We start from the raw sequence: 14,938 nt of genomic DNA on the forward strand, positions 1-14,938 counted from the left end.
CCAAGTTTGAAGGGGGTTGGAGAGGATGCTTGGGGTGATCATGTCTACATATCAGCTGTTAGTGAAACCACACCTGCATATTTCTCCCTGACAGGATCTATGAATGGTTTGAGACCACTATCTGAGAAAAGTGGTTGAGGACCCTGACTGACCGACCAACTTGACCTTATTTTACAGCTCACCAACCTGTCTGCCTGCCTCTTAGCCCTGCCATAGGTTCACTGCTATCTCTGCTTAGATGTATCACACACTGAACAAAGTTCTAGGTATATGAATTTCTAGCTGTCCTAGTTTTCCCCTCCCCACCACCTTGTGGAAATGACCTTTGCCACCCATTTTTCATCTTCAGAGGAGGGACCTGGCCCTGCTCCTAAGAAGGAAAGAGAGTGATTCCCCCCCCCCTTTGGCCACTGATCTTATTATAATGAGTTGAGAAAATAAGAATGTTAGTGATGTAATCGCCCCTGCTGCTCCTGGATCAAGTCTGAGGTCCTGGCACATGGATACACAGACTGCCTCCAAACCTCTGAGGAACAGTTGAATTAGTTTCTCAAGGACAAGGCATTTCAGGAGCTTTCAGCTGTTGCTTCTGGGGAGCCTGGAGCCCCTCTACCCAAGTGCCAAGAGATTTTTACAGTGTGCCTCTATGAGGCGGAAGGCTTACCAGGACATAATAGAAGCGATAATGGAAGCTTATGCAATGGAATTATCCTTGTAAGCAGGGATCATATGGAACCAGGGGACTTCTTACCGTTCTGTCAGAAAACTGTACAATGAAGCATTCACCCTAAAAAGGAGTCCAGCTTCACTTTCCTGAGAAGGAAGAAACAAAGAGCACTAGTACCACTCCCTGGAGCAGCATTTTAAGGTGAGGCATTTGGTGGAGTTCTTATTAACTCTAAGAATGAAGGGTGAGGGGTCCTGATCTGCTTATCACTTGACCCTGAGTCTCTAATCTTTAAGACACTGGACTCCAAGAAGTCGCTCTTTATCAGCCTAGGAATATATGACTTTTTGGGAAAAGGTGCCCTTCCTTTTTCATCTGTAATAACCATTTTTTACTTATCTGTCCCCCAATACTGCACTGAAGTCCTTCAGTTCAAGAGAGAGATGCAAAAGTGTGGATTTTCTTCTGCCTTTCTTCTCTCTCTTTCTCTTTCCCTCTGTCTATCCTTTCTTTTCTCACTTCCCTTCAACTAGCATTTGCGGGAAGGAAGAGAGAAGGCAGGCTTGGGGTGGGAAGGAAGGGTATGGGAAAGGGAGGGATGCAGGGGTAATATTTGTAAATTATATAATGCATTTCAATAAAAATTTGTTATTAACAAAAAATAAACCAATTTAGAAAAGAAAGAAAGATTCAGGTAGACAGGAGCCCTACAGTGAAGTCTCCCCCCCCCCGCTCTCTCTTGCATGCGCACACACTTTCCCTGGCTTCTGTGGTTTGGTCCTTCTAATCCTCAAGAGCAGTAGCTGACATTCTGCAAAGTGTTAGAATTGCGTAACAGGAGCTGTGTGTGGCAACAGGAGGACTCTGTTGCCAAGCAGGGAAATGGAGGGGGTGGCAGGTAGGGATGTGCACGAGCCAGTTTGGCACCTCCTTTGGGAAGCACTGAACCACCTCGGGCGGCCTCAGCTAAACCAGTTTGGCAGGGCGAGGAGCGGTTCCCAGTAAGCAGGTCCTTACCTGTTCCCTGCCACCCCGCTGCTTTTCCGGGCGTGGTGCTCTTCCTAGCAATGGCCATGCAGGGCTGCGGCACTGCGCTTGTGCGCAGGCTGCAGGGAACAGTACGCAGCCCAGCGCGGCTATTGCTAGGAAGAGTACCACACCCGGAAAGGCAGCGGGGCGGCAGGGAACAGGTAAAGACCTGCTTACTGGCTCCTTAAGGGAACCATTCCCTGCCCCACCAGCCTGTGCACAATCTGTTTGTGCACATCCCTAGAGGGAGGAGCAATTTTTGCTGCTCTTTCCTCCAAAAGGAAACGCCAAAAAGACTTTCTGACTTCAGGAATATGTCCTTGGCTGTACACTACTACAACTCTTCCCTTGCAGTATACAGAGGCAAAAGAGTGTCATTGTATTCATGTTAGACCTAAATCAGACATGGCAGGGCCATCATTAGTCATCTGTATTCCCTACTCCTATATAAAACTGGGTGGTGGTATTACTTCATGAGTCCTCCTCCTCTTCTGCTACTATTAATATTCATATATTTCTTATCAGCAGAAGTTCTCAAAACAATTTACATAGAAAAATAAAGTAAATACATAAGATGGTTCCCTGTCCCTAAAGGGCTCACAATCTAAAAGGAAACATAAGCGAGAGCCACTGGAGGGATTCTGTGCTCTGGTTAGATGCCAGTTGCTTTCCCCTACTGAATATAAGAGAATCACTACCTGTGTCTTACATCCTCACTGTTTGCTGGCTGCTGAAGGCCTTTTTTCACCATCCCTACTCTGGGACTAAAAAGGATCCAGGAACAGAGGAAAGGGACTGGAGCAATGTACTGTGAGCACCTAAAATGTGGGGTGGTGAGAACAGCCTTATCTCTAAAGATGTGCAGAACTATTTGAGTTTGAATTGATTCGAGTTTGAAACAGGCTGTTTCAAGTGTTTTGGACTTGAAACAAAATGCCCTTAAAATAAATGGTGTGTTTCAAGCTTGAATCAAAACAACTCTGTTTTGAGCTCGAATCATTTTGAGTGCCATTTTGGAGGGCTGTTTTTCCCTTGCTGGTTGGTTTTCTGGCACTGGCTTCTTAGTTGACTTGTCATCATTCAAATTAAGTCTTATCATGGGCAACTGTGCTCCTAGTAGCTGGGGGGAGGCAGGAGGGAGGGGGAAACCCCAAAGGAGGAAGTTTCAAATGTATTGTGTGGGAGGCAGAGAGCTCTTTATTTTATTTATTTATTTTATTTTATTGTGAAATTTCTATAACACTTTTAATTAAAACAATCTCAAGGCAGATCACACAAAAGTTTAACAAGACTATAAAAATTACACAAAATATTACACTAGAATATAAAAATACATATCTGATTAAAAGATTGAAAACAAGCACAATATAACCATTAAAAAAATACAAAGCATATAGTGTGCTTCTCTTGAAGAGGAAGGATACATCAGGACAGGAAGAGCAGAGACTGCAGCACAGCAGCAGAGGAAAGCAGAATGGTGCTGTGGCTTGAGGCCTGCCTGCCCCAGTGGAGAGAGACAGAGCGTGCTTGTGGCTTATCTCTCTCTCTCTCCCCCCACCTCCTTTTAATTTGCAGTGCCAACAATTGCTTTTCTTTTCTTTTCCAAATTTTACCAGCAGCCCCAGTAGCTTTAACTGGGTGCTGCTTTCAATTTTTCTTCTTCTTCTTGTTTGTAGCCATGGAGCCCCCAGTGGCTTTAATAACTGGGTGCTGTGCTGACTGGTTTTTTCTTTTGCTGCCACAAGCTGCACCTCTCTGCTGCTGCTGTGCACCACTGTGTCTAGATTGGACAAATTTTTCATTTTTATTTTGCTGGCTGGTGTGCTGTAGGGATGTGCAAACTGGCTCAAAATTGAGGTGGTTTTTTGCACTCGAACCAGCTCCTGTTTGAAGGCTTGACCTCGGAGTCTTCAGGTCAAGTTTGGTCCGAAGTTGAGCCAAACCTCTCTGGACATTTTGGGCCATTTGATTGCATAGTCACATAACTGGCATGTGTGCATGCACAGAAGCAAAGAAAATGGATGTTGTGCATGCAAACAGACTGGAACGGGCCCAAAACAGTCCTGGGAGACTTGGTGGGGGGAGGGTGGCCGGGGGAGGAGGAACTACCACAGCTCCTCTGTGGCAGCAACCCCCACCGCAGCCACCAGCAAGCGCTTCATTTTTAAAAATGATTCTAATGCTAAGGGAAGCCCCTGCTCCCGTCGAACCAGGCCTGAACCAGCTCGAATTTGAGCTGACCCGGGCCCCCCATTTGAGGAGGCAAAACCAAACAAGCCCAGTTTGAATCTGGTTCACTGAATGGCACAGATATGTGAAAAAGAGCATGTGTTTGCCACTGTCAAGTGGAGTTTGGCCCACTGTTCCTGCATGTCATCTGTGAAACACAGTAGGCCTGGGCCTGTGCTCCATGTGACCTGGCCATGTGCACCCCTAGGCATTCCCTAGGACCTTCTGCAATGCCCAGGAATTCCTCTGCAGACAAGTCAATGTGGGTAGTATTATTTGAAGGTTGCAAGTCTGAACTCCACTGTTCTAGAGGGCAAATATAGACTTCCTTCTACAGAATGTTTTGCCATTCACATTTTAGGAGACTGTAAAATACAGGCCAAACCCCCATCCCACTTTCCCCCAACACTTGACACTTAGGACTTCAATGTTGGATTGAGGAGCACGTTTTGACCCCACATCAACTGTGGTCTCCATTGCAGTCCATTTACTTCTCTAGTACTAGACAATGGACTAGAATAGGTCCATTGCCCAACAGGTAACCAAAATATGCCCAGCAGGAAACCTGGATGAGGAGACAGGTTTTGCTCCACTACATTATCCCCGTGGACAGTTTCCTTCTCCCATGGAAATCGGGTTATTTTTGACGGCAGCGACAAGCTACCCATGGTAACTGCTGGCTATCTGAATGTTGCTTGTATGCATTCCGGAGTGTCAGGTGGTAGAAACTATATTTTTGAAGTTTTTTAGTGAGCAAAAACATTCATTGGAGGCAAAAGTGAGTTTCATCACTGAGGTTTCCTTTCAGGATGATCGTGTGTCTTAAGTTTTAATCCATAAGAATCAGAAAAGGCAGAAGTCCGATGCAACGTCCTGTCCAATCAGGCATGTATGGCTAATGGAGCAGGAGAGGAACAAATGGCTCTGAGCTGCAGGGGGCCACCCCCTCTGCCCACTGCCTCCAAGCACTGTGCCTGTTTCCTTCCATCACCATGTGTGTGGCCTGGCCAGCCAGAGAGTGCTTTCTGCACCAGCCCAGCTGGGTGCTTCTTTCCTCTCCCTTGCTCTAGTTATAATTTCTCAACGGAGGATTTTGTTGGGCCTTATTAAAATATTTGCTATTCACAGTGTGAAAGTGATCTTGTTTGTGCCCTACATTCTGCTTTATACCATGAAAACACGATGACCTGAGATTTACTGTGCCAAACAGCAGTTTTATTGGCCTTTGATTACACTTGGTACACAAGTTCCATATAAGTACTGCCTGGAAGGCCTGAGAGTGCCACACTGATGTGGGTTTTCTTTCTGCTTTGTTCTGTCTAGGTCCTCCCGGTTTCTTCAAGCTTGCAAAATACAATTCATCCATGTCTCCTCCAGTTAACACAGACTTGGTGGGCTATATCCCTCCTGATGGAGGATGGGGATGGGCAGTAGTCTTTGGAGCATCGATATCCGTTGGATTTGCTTATGCCTTCCCTAAAGCTTTCACAATCTACTACAAAGAACTCCAGGCTGTTTATAACATCTCCTATAGCCAAATGGCATGGGTCTCTTCTATTATGTGTGCCACAACATATGGAGGAGGTGAGTGAGGTGAAACTCTATTGCTTTTTTAAAAGGAAGGTTCTGTATCTTAAAACTGGGGGGTTGGGGGAGACCCTAAACTGCTTCTGGAGGATCAAGCAATCCCTTCCCCAACCCCCAGTGACTCCACATACAATTCTGATAAATAGAACACTTTGGAAACTTAAAAAACAACAATGTGTTCTAACAGAATTTTGAATGGAAATGATTTCATCAAGGTTTCAGTTGTTCATGACAATGTATAACATGGCACTGCCACCCTTACCTTTTGAGGATTGACTACATGGTAACATGCAATCAAAAACTATTTTAAAAAATTAACTGTATACAATGTTTAAAAAATCAATTTTTGATAGGCAACATTATGTTTGACTAAACCTGGTCAAAACTGTTTTTGGTGGGCTACTGTGTGAAACAGGATACTGGACTAGATGGGCCTTGGGCCTGATCGAGCAGGGATGTTCTTATGTTCTTATATTTATGATCCGCCTAGAGCCATCTGGGTGAGGTTGTATTAAAAAAAAATCTAATAAATAAAAAAATAAATAAAATCATTTTTGTTTTATTTTAATCAATATGAGCATGTCTTTGCCTTGATAAATGTTTATGCAAGTAGAATAATAAGAAATGCTTATCGTTATGGTGTACAGGAAACTGCTGGTCTGAAGCTGGTCTTCCCAGCTTTAGTATTATCTCTACACCAACTACAGAAGCTCCCCAGAGTTTCAGACAGGGGTCTTTTCCAGTCCTGCCTGGATTGAACCTGGGACTTTCTGCTGTAGCATTGAGCTACCTTTCTCCTTGTAATTTTACCATGTGTCTTTTGATAAATAGTACTATTCTTATCTTTACTAGTCCTTTCATGCCATTTTAATATACTTTATTAAAGGAGTAGGGGAAGTATTTGGTGTTTCAGCTACACTGAACCTTGCACTTTCAACAACATTGAAGTTTATATGTTCAGACTTGTTGAGTTTGTTACAAGTTGTGGTTTTAGTGGGCCATGTCTTTGTGCACCCATTCCCCATTTGGATCTGGCCCTATATGCACATAACGGTGCTGTGGCGGCAGTGAAATCCTTCTTCAGGTGTGTGTGTGTGTGTGTGTGTGTGTGTGTGTGTGTGTGTGTGTGTGTGTGATGCTCCAGCACCCTGCATGACTCACTGGGGAAAGGACTGATTGCCTGGGTTGATGATGGGGGAGACTCAGCCCAGACACTGCTTTCTCTCCTGAAGTGGTCAGTGCTTACAGAACTAAAGGAACAGGAGTGTAGAATCTTGTATACAGGTAAAGGTCTGGATATACTAATTACTGTTCTAATATTAATTTCACATTGCAGCTTTCTCAGATTTTCTTTCCTGCTTTCGTGGTTGATTTACGTGATCATAATTTTTTTAAAAATCTATCATTCATACCATGTTTCTAAAATTCTCTAAAAGCTAGAAAACCTAGGTGGACTGGAGTCCTCCACAGAAACCCTATGGGTGACAATACAAGGCCTGAAAGGGAACGTGTTACTGGGGACCTGCTATCGCCCTCCGGATCAAAACGCTGACAGTGACAGGGAGTTGCAGCAGGAAATCAGGGAGACATCAAGGAAAGGCAGGGCTGTAATAATGGGTGACTTCAATTACCCACACATAGACTGGGTAAATTCACAGTCAAGTAATGACAGAAAGGTCAAATTTCTAGATATGCTGAATGACTGTGCCCTAGAACAGTTGGTCTTGGAACCAACCAGAGAGACGGTGACCTTGGACTTAATTCTGAGTGACACCCAGGACCTGGTGAGTGATGTCAGTGTCATCAACCCTTTAGGGAACAGTGACCATAGTGCCATCAAATTCAGCATACATACGGGGAGAGAATCACCAAGGAAGTCTATCACAGACATTTTGCATTTCAGAAGAAGAAACTTCTCCAAACTGAGGAGTATGGTAAAAAGAAAGCTGAAAGGGAAAATCAGGAGAGTCACTTTGCTCCAGAGTGATGGAGTTTATTCAAAACCACAATACGAGAAGCCCAGTTAGATTGTATACCCAAAAGAAGGAAAGGTACCACTAAGTCCAGGAGGATGCCTGCATGTCTAACAGGTACCATCAAGGAAGCCATAAAAGAGAAGAAGACTTCCTTCTGAAATTGGAAGGCCTGTCCAAATGAAGAGAACAGAAAGGAACACAAACTCTGGCAAAAGAAATGCAAGGTGACAATAAGGGAGGCAAAAAGAGAGTCTGAGGAACATTTAGTTAAAAGTCTCAAGGGGAATAACAGAAACTTCTTTAAATACATCAGAAGCAGGAAACCTGCCAGGGAGATGGTTGGACCATTAGACAATGAGGGAGTGAAAGAGATTATTAAGGAAGTTATGGAGGTTACAGAGAAGCTAAATGAGTTCTTTGCGTCCGTCTTCACGGCAGAGAATACTGAGCATATACCTGTTCCTGAACCAGGCTTTTTGGGGATGGAGGCTAAAGAAGTGACAAGAGATGATGCTCTAAACTGTCTGGAAAAACTGAAAACTAACAAATCACCAGGGCCGTATGGCATCCATCCAAGAGTCCTCAAATAACTCAAATGTGAAATTGTCAACCCCCTTGCTAAATATATAACTTATCCCTGCAATCGGGCTCTGTACTGGAGGACTGGAAAGTAGCCAATGTAACACCAATTTTCAAAAAGAGATCCAGAGGCGATCCGGGAAATTACAGGCCGGTTAGCTTATGTCCATTCCAGGCAAATTGATGGAAAGCATCCTCAAGGATAAAATAGTAAAGCACATAGAAGAACAGGCCCTGCTGAGAGTGAACCAGCATGGCTTCGGCAAAGATAAATCTTGCCTCACCAACCTTTTGGAGTTCTTTGAGAGTGTCAACAAGTGAGGTGTTTGAGAGTGTTTAAGAGTGTCAATCAAGGTGATCCAGTTGACATATTATACCTACACTTCCAAAAAGCTTTTGACAAAGTTCCTCATCAAAGACTCCTGAGGAAACTTAGGAGTCATGGGATAAGGGGACAACAAGTACATGTGTTGACTGCTAACTGGTTGAAAGACAGGAAACAGAGGGTAGGTATAAATGCAGAGTTTTCACAATGGAGGGAAGTAAGAAGTGGGGTCCCCCAGGGATCTGTACTGGGACTGGTGCTTTTTAATGTATTCATAAATGATCAAGAAGTAGGGGTAAGCAGCGAGGTGGCCAAATTTGAAGATGATACAAAATTCTTTTGGGTAGTGAAATCCAAAACGGATTGTGAGGAGCTCCAAAAGGATCTCTCCAACCTCGGTGAGTGGGCGACAAAGTGGCAAATGCGGTTCAGTATTGGCAGGTGTAAAGTGATGCGCATTGGGACGAAAAACCCCAACTTCATGTATATGCTGATGGGATCTGAGCTGTTGGTGACTGACCAGGAGAGAGATCTGGGGGTTGTGGTGGACAGCTTGTTGAAAGTGTCGACTCAATGTGTGGCAGCTGTGAAAAAGGCCAATTCCATGCTAGGTATCCTTAGGAAGGGGATTGAAAATAAAACAGCTAATATTATAATGCCCTTATACAAATCTATGGTGCGGCCACACCTGGAGTACTGCATACAATTCTGGTCACCACATCTAAAAAAGGATGAGAGAAATTCTTCTCACTCTCATAACACTAGAACTAGGGGTCATCCCATGATATTGATTGCCAGGAAATCTAGGTCCAACAAAAGGAAGTACTTTTTCACACAACGCATAATCAACTTGTGGAATTCTCTGCCACAATATGTGGCAACAGCCAATAACCTAGATGGCTTTAAGAGGGGTTTGGATAACTTCATGGAGGAGAGGTCTATCAACTGCTACTAGTCAGAGGGTTATAGGCCACCTTCAGCCTCAAAGGCAGGATGCCTCTGAGTACCAGTTGCAGGGGAGTAACAGCAGCATAGGGTGAAGGCCCTCAACTCCTGCCTGTGGCTTCCAGTGGCATCTGGTGGGCCACTGCGTGGAACAGGATGCTGGACTAGATGGGCCTTGTTCCTGACCCAGCAGGGCTGTTCTTATGTTCTTATGTGATTTGCAGCTCAGTACTATCCATATCTTCTTCAACACAACTCTCTCTCTCTGAATTTAGGGGACATATTCCCTAGTAAGTGGTTTTAGGACTGCAGTTTTAGAGTATCTGTTCTCCAGAGACATATTATTGTTTTTATGAGGCACCGACTGCAGTTCAAAATGAAGTTTGAGCACACTTGGGGAAATTTGACTCAGAATTTGAAGGAAAAAAAAGAACAGGAGCTTTCCCACAAAGAGCTTCCAGCTCTCAGGATAAATGTTGAGCAAAGCCACTTGGAATTACATTTGCGGCATGAGGGAAGCAGCCCCTGACCTCTGCTCTCGGGTTTTCTTTTGGTGCAGGTTCACATTGCATGCCTCCATGTTTTCCTTCTAGCCAATGGGGCGGGGGGGGGAGAGCTCCTTGGGTAGGAACACAGTGTTGCCTTCAAAACCTCATGTCCTAGACTAGGAGGATTTATATACACTAACAGATTTCTTCCCTTTCCCTCCAACACGTGTGGCATTCTAACCAGTGAAAACCTTAAGCAAGCAGACTAATATTTTTTTAAAAAGTCAACTTGAGTAACCACAGAGGTTTTATTTTTGTAACTAGAACTTACAGTTTGCTTCCTAAATAATGGATTTTCCATTCTTTGCAGCTAGGCAAGCCAGCTCGATTTGCATTTCTAAAGAGCTATATCTGCATTCCTAAAGAGTGTTTCCCTCTTATCATGATAATGGTTCTATGTGCCTCTCCCTATTTGCTCTGGCGTTTTTTCAGAAAAACTCGCTTAAAACCAGCATTTTAAAAACCTGGAAATACCTTGGGACAAGCTAGAAAATGGAAGCGAAAGCACAATTTGTGTGTGGGGTGCTTCCAAAGATCTCAAATGGACTTTGGGGTAAGTCTGGCTGTGTGTGAACGCACACACTCTCTTCCAGAGGAGATTCGGGTAACAGTCCTGTCTGTAAAGGCTCCTGGTTGCCATTTGAATGTCATCACTTTAAGAAAAAGGATGACAAGTCACGGGCACAATTTGGGTGTTCAGCAATGCCATACTGAACATGCAAATGGTGTGCACACATGTGTGGAGGCCATGTACATGCTGACACCATGGGGGTGGGGCATTATTGAGATGCACGCCACCCCAGCAGGAAGCTGTTCTCTTCCCTCCCCCTTAAAGTTCCCAGTCGAATTGCCCAAAATGTGCTTGAACTGTGGTTCATGCACATCCCTAATTTCTATCTATTTTCCTGAAAATGATTGATCTGAAAATTACAATCTGTCTAGTCATTGTGTTTGAATAAATGTAAGGAAAATGTTTTTAGGAGCAGTCTCTGTCTCCCAGATTTCAGTGGAATGCTCTAGGATGTATTTCATTAATTTAATTAATTAATTATTCATTATATTAGTACACTGCCCAAAATTTAAGTCTCTGAGCAGTTCATATCTAGCTCATATCTAGCTCAGTATTGACTACACAGACTGGTAGCAGTTTCTCCAAGGTTGCAGACAGGAGTCTCTCTCAGCCCTATCTTGGAGATGCCAGGGAGGGATCTTGTATCCTTCTGAATGCAGATGCTCTTCCCAGAGCAGCCCCATCCCCTAAGGGGAATATCTTACAGTGCTCACACAAAGTCTCCCGTTCAAATGCAAGCTAAGGAAGACCCTGCTTAGCAAAGGGGACAGTTCATGCTTGCTACCACAAGACCAGTTCTCCTGACTTGCCAAATGGCTCTAGAAAGTCTACAAACAGGGGGTGACAGCAACAGCATAACCCATATTCTTTGCTCCCAAGTTATGGTATTCAGAGGTATACTGGCACTGAATATGGAGGCTCAGCTATTATGGATGGAGGTTAGTTGGTGTAGGAGAGAATCTTTGGGTGGGCAGAAAAGGAGTGGTTTAGTGGTGAGGGGGGCTCATAGCAGCACCCCCCACCTTTTGGAAGTGGCACTGGCTCTCAGTAAGTAGTTCCCATAATGAGTCGACCCTAGGAACTGCATTACATCAGCATCCTATGGGATCAGTTACACACTCCTACTGGCCCTTTGCTACTGCAGAACCAGTGCAAGTGGTAGACCACTTAAGTTTATCCACTAGCTATTAATTATAGCTATATGGAACCTCCAGATTCATAGACAGCATGCTTTTGCGTAGACATTTCCAGGGAGCAACAGTAAGTGTGGTTATTCTCTCCATGTTGTGTTTGAGGACATTCTAGAGGCATTTGTTGGAAACAATATGCTGGACTAAATGGACCTTTGCTCTGATCCAGCAGGGCTCTTCATATGCTCTTAAGAGACCCTCAGAGTTGAGCAATCAGAATACTGAAACTGAACAATTTTTTTTTACCTGTGTATAGTTTTTATGCTTGTATTTTATAGATTTTAAATTAGATTTGTTTTATATTTTAGCTTAATATTTTTATTGTCATTTTATTGTATGTTTTTTAATTTTTGTAAACCACCGTGGGATTGTTTTTAATGAAAGGTGGTATATGAATTCAACAATAAATGCAATAAAAATAAAATAAAAAACAAGAGCCATTGTTAGATGTTAAACGTATGCACAAAAATAAAGTGACACCAAATAGAATTAGTTGGCCACTGTAGAGCAAGCATCCATACCAGGCAACTAGAATCCATACAAAGCAACTTGAATTTCCCCAGAATAGTGTATTATTATGAAATAATAAACACATTCTGAGAATCTAATGGTGATATATGAGTATGATATATATTGCTTTTGTTTATACAATTTGTAACATTTGTATGTGAAATGAATGACTTCTGTTATGTTTTTATTGTGTGTGAACTGTCCCATTGCATATGCTGTACTGAAAACACCATAGTGGATGAGTAAACTTTATCTGTAATAGCAAAATTAATTGCATTCTCAAAGAGAATAAATTTTATTCAATATACTCTAGGCATTGTAGGTAGCATCTAGAATAAACCTTGTTTGAGTGGAATGCTTGTGCAGCAGGAGTGATGAAGAAATGTGGGCTCAAGCTGTTAGGATGCACTCGGATCCAAATTTTTCTCAACAGGCCTGCATTCTCTTGTTGCCTTTTTTCAGTGTAACCTTACCAATGTTATCATTATAAGCTTGTACGTGCAGGGTCCAACTGTTTGTACGGAATGGATAAATATACATGAAAACACTCTTGTTATATTGGAATATAACAGCACAAGGCACTCATTTGAAACCTTTTGTTTTGTTTTGTTAATCTCACTTATTCTTAATTCCTCCTAGGAAAATATCTCACATGCTTATTTCTTGATTTATGGTGTGCTATAGACAGTCTATAGCACACAGTAAATCAAGAAATAAACACAAACAGTTTATAAGCAAAGAACAACCTACACTTCTTTATATTCTAGAGAAATGACTCACTGCAAGTTACACTAACAGGAAAGGTTAAGAGGGGGAATTAGCGCTGAAGTTTGACATTTCGTAACATTCTACTCTGATATCTCATTGACCCAGTGTAAAACATTACCAAATGCATAATAGCCATGTGGTGGACATTCATGTATATCAGCTTGCTTGTTTTTCTCAAACTGAGGGGGAGCGCTCTCCAAGTCTTAAATTCCTTAGCCTGTATATCATGGAAGCCATGGTTTTTATAATGCACATTCTTCATAACTTATGTGATGTGTATCTATTTTGCACTCTGTATCTGTACTTTAGTACACAGCATCTTATAAGACACAGTTCTGAAGCCACAACTTAGGAGACAAAGGACTGTCTTGTTGGGATATATGTTGCCATGTTATTATAAATCCATTCAGTCAGACTGTCATGTGATAACTACCCCATCATGACATGTAAGTCTACAAACATTACTACAAACATGTAGGGTTTGCAGTATATGATTAGGCTAACATATAAATCTTTTGTTGGGTTGTCTTTCCACACTCCCGACACATGCAGATGGTCAACAGACGTGCAGTTGGTCCAGTGCATGTTTGGTCCTATGCAAAAGTTTGTTCATCATATCATTTTGCTTTTTAGCCTACTTTCCTTAAGGAAAGTCTGCTTATGAGATCACCCAGGTGTGTGTGTGTGTATCCCCCACCAACTTTGCAATGCCTAGCCTGGACATTGGTATGAACCAAATTGGGTGCAGTTGTAGGGACACATAAAGACAACTCAATGGTGTAGTTTGCAATGTCATCCACTAATGCAAGCTGGCGAACACTTAAATGTTTGAGACATAACTGCGCTAACTTATGAACCACCTAATAGATTTGAACCAAATTTGCTACAGCTGTAGAGACACATAGGGATACCTCAGTGGTGTAGTTTGTGATGTCGTCATCCACCCCAATTCAATATCATGGACTGGTGAATGTTTGAAGTTGGTAAATTATCAATTAAGATTATAGTGAAAGGAAAGTAGGCAGATTAGTTCTTACCAGAACTTTTTTCTGAAATGTGTTTAGGAAATTTTTTAATTCTATTATATGGATGCACTGTATAAATTAAGCATGTAGAAAAATTAGAGTTAACTTGCTGACTGTAGAGAATGTCACAGTACTTCAAGTTTTGGAGCTAACGAGTCTTCTAGGTGCAACTCTATCCATGGATTCCCAAAGGGTTAGGTTCAAGTGTGTGTGTGTGTGTGCAATTGAATCCAATCTACACATTCAAAAAGGACAATGTGGTAGAGTCCTACTAGGACTGGGTTACTAGAATCAGGTTGGAAATCCTGTATTTGAAGCCTACCCATTAAAAATATACTCCATACATTTAGAAAAGTAGTACAAAAAGAAACCTCAACTAGAACCATCTTCTCTGGCTTGCGTACTTTTCACAGGCAGGGAGTTTTTGATATGGGACAAGCATTCAAACATATATGTCTGTATTCTGAAGTGGTACAGTTGCAGAAGAACTATACTATGTATTGCAAAAGTGAACAATAAATTTGGGAGAAAGCCTCAAATTCTATGCTCAGACCATGGAGGGAAGTATACAGTAAGTGGCATATGGGGAGCAGTGTGAGTGGGAGAAGGGGTGGCTGAGAGTGGCTTCCTGACACTGAACAATAAAGCAGGGGCTGTGGCAGTAGGGTTGGGAGAGAGCAACCAAGTCCTAGTGCATAGATGCTCTGTTTAGCTAGTACTAAGTATTTTCAGATTAAATAGGCCAGAGTTAGTAGTTGAGCAATAGAGGCAATTGGGCAAGATAAGCATGAACTTATTACAGCTTAATACATAAAACTCTGTATGCAAGAAAGTAATGAGTTCCTATATACAGAGTATACAATGTAGATGTTATTTGAATCAAAACTGTAGCAAGATACCTGCATATTCAGCCATGATAGCCTCAAGCAGTTCCTAGATTCTATCCTAATTCATCTCACAACAAGCTTGAAAACTTGATTTTAATGTTC

At 42.5% G+C, this 14,938-nt stretch overlaps 1 protein-coding gene across 1 annotated transcript in view; it reads left to right on the forward strand.

Moving 5' to 3' along the window:
- Positions 1-724: 724 nt before the first annotated feature.
- Positions 725-14,938, forward strand: part of LOC128341603 (monocarboxylate transporter 2-like) — an 85,986-nt gene continuing 71,772 nt past the window's right edge. The window contains exons 1-2 of the mRNA XM_053287923.1: positions 725-868; positions 5,249-5,509. Coding sequence (XP_053143898.1) covers positions 5,290-5,509 — 220 coding nt within the window. The 5' untranslated portion in view covers positions 725-868; positions 5,249-5,289. The remainder of the gene's footprint in view (positions 869-5,248; positions 5,510-14,938) is intronic.

The sequence above is a fragment of the Hemicordylus capensis genome, chromosome 2 (assembly GCF_027244095.1).
Source record: "Hemicordylus capensis ecotype Gifberg chromosome 2, rHemCap1.1.pri, whole genome shotgun sequence".
NCBI lineage: Eukaryota > Metazoa > Chordata > Lepidosauria > Squamata > Cordylidae > Hemicordylus > Hemicordylus capensis.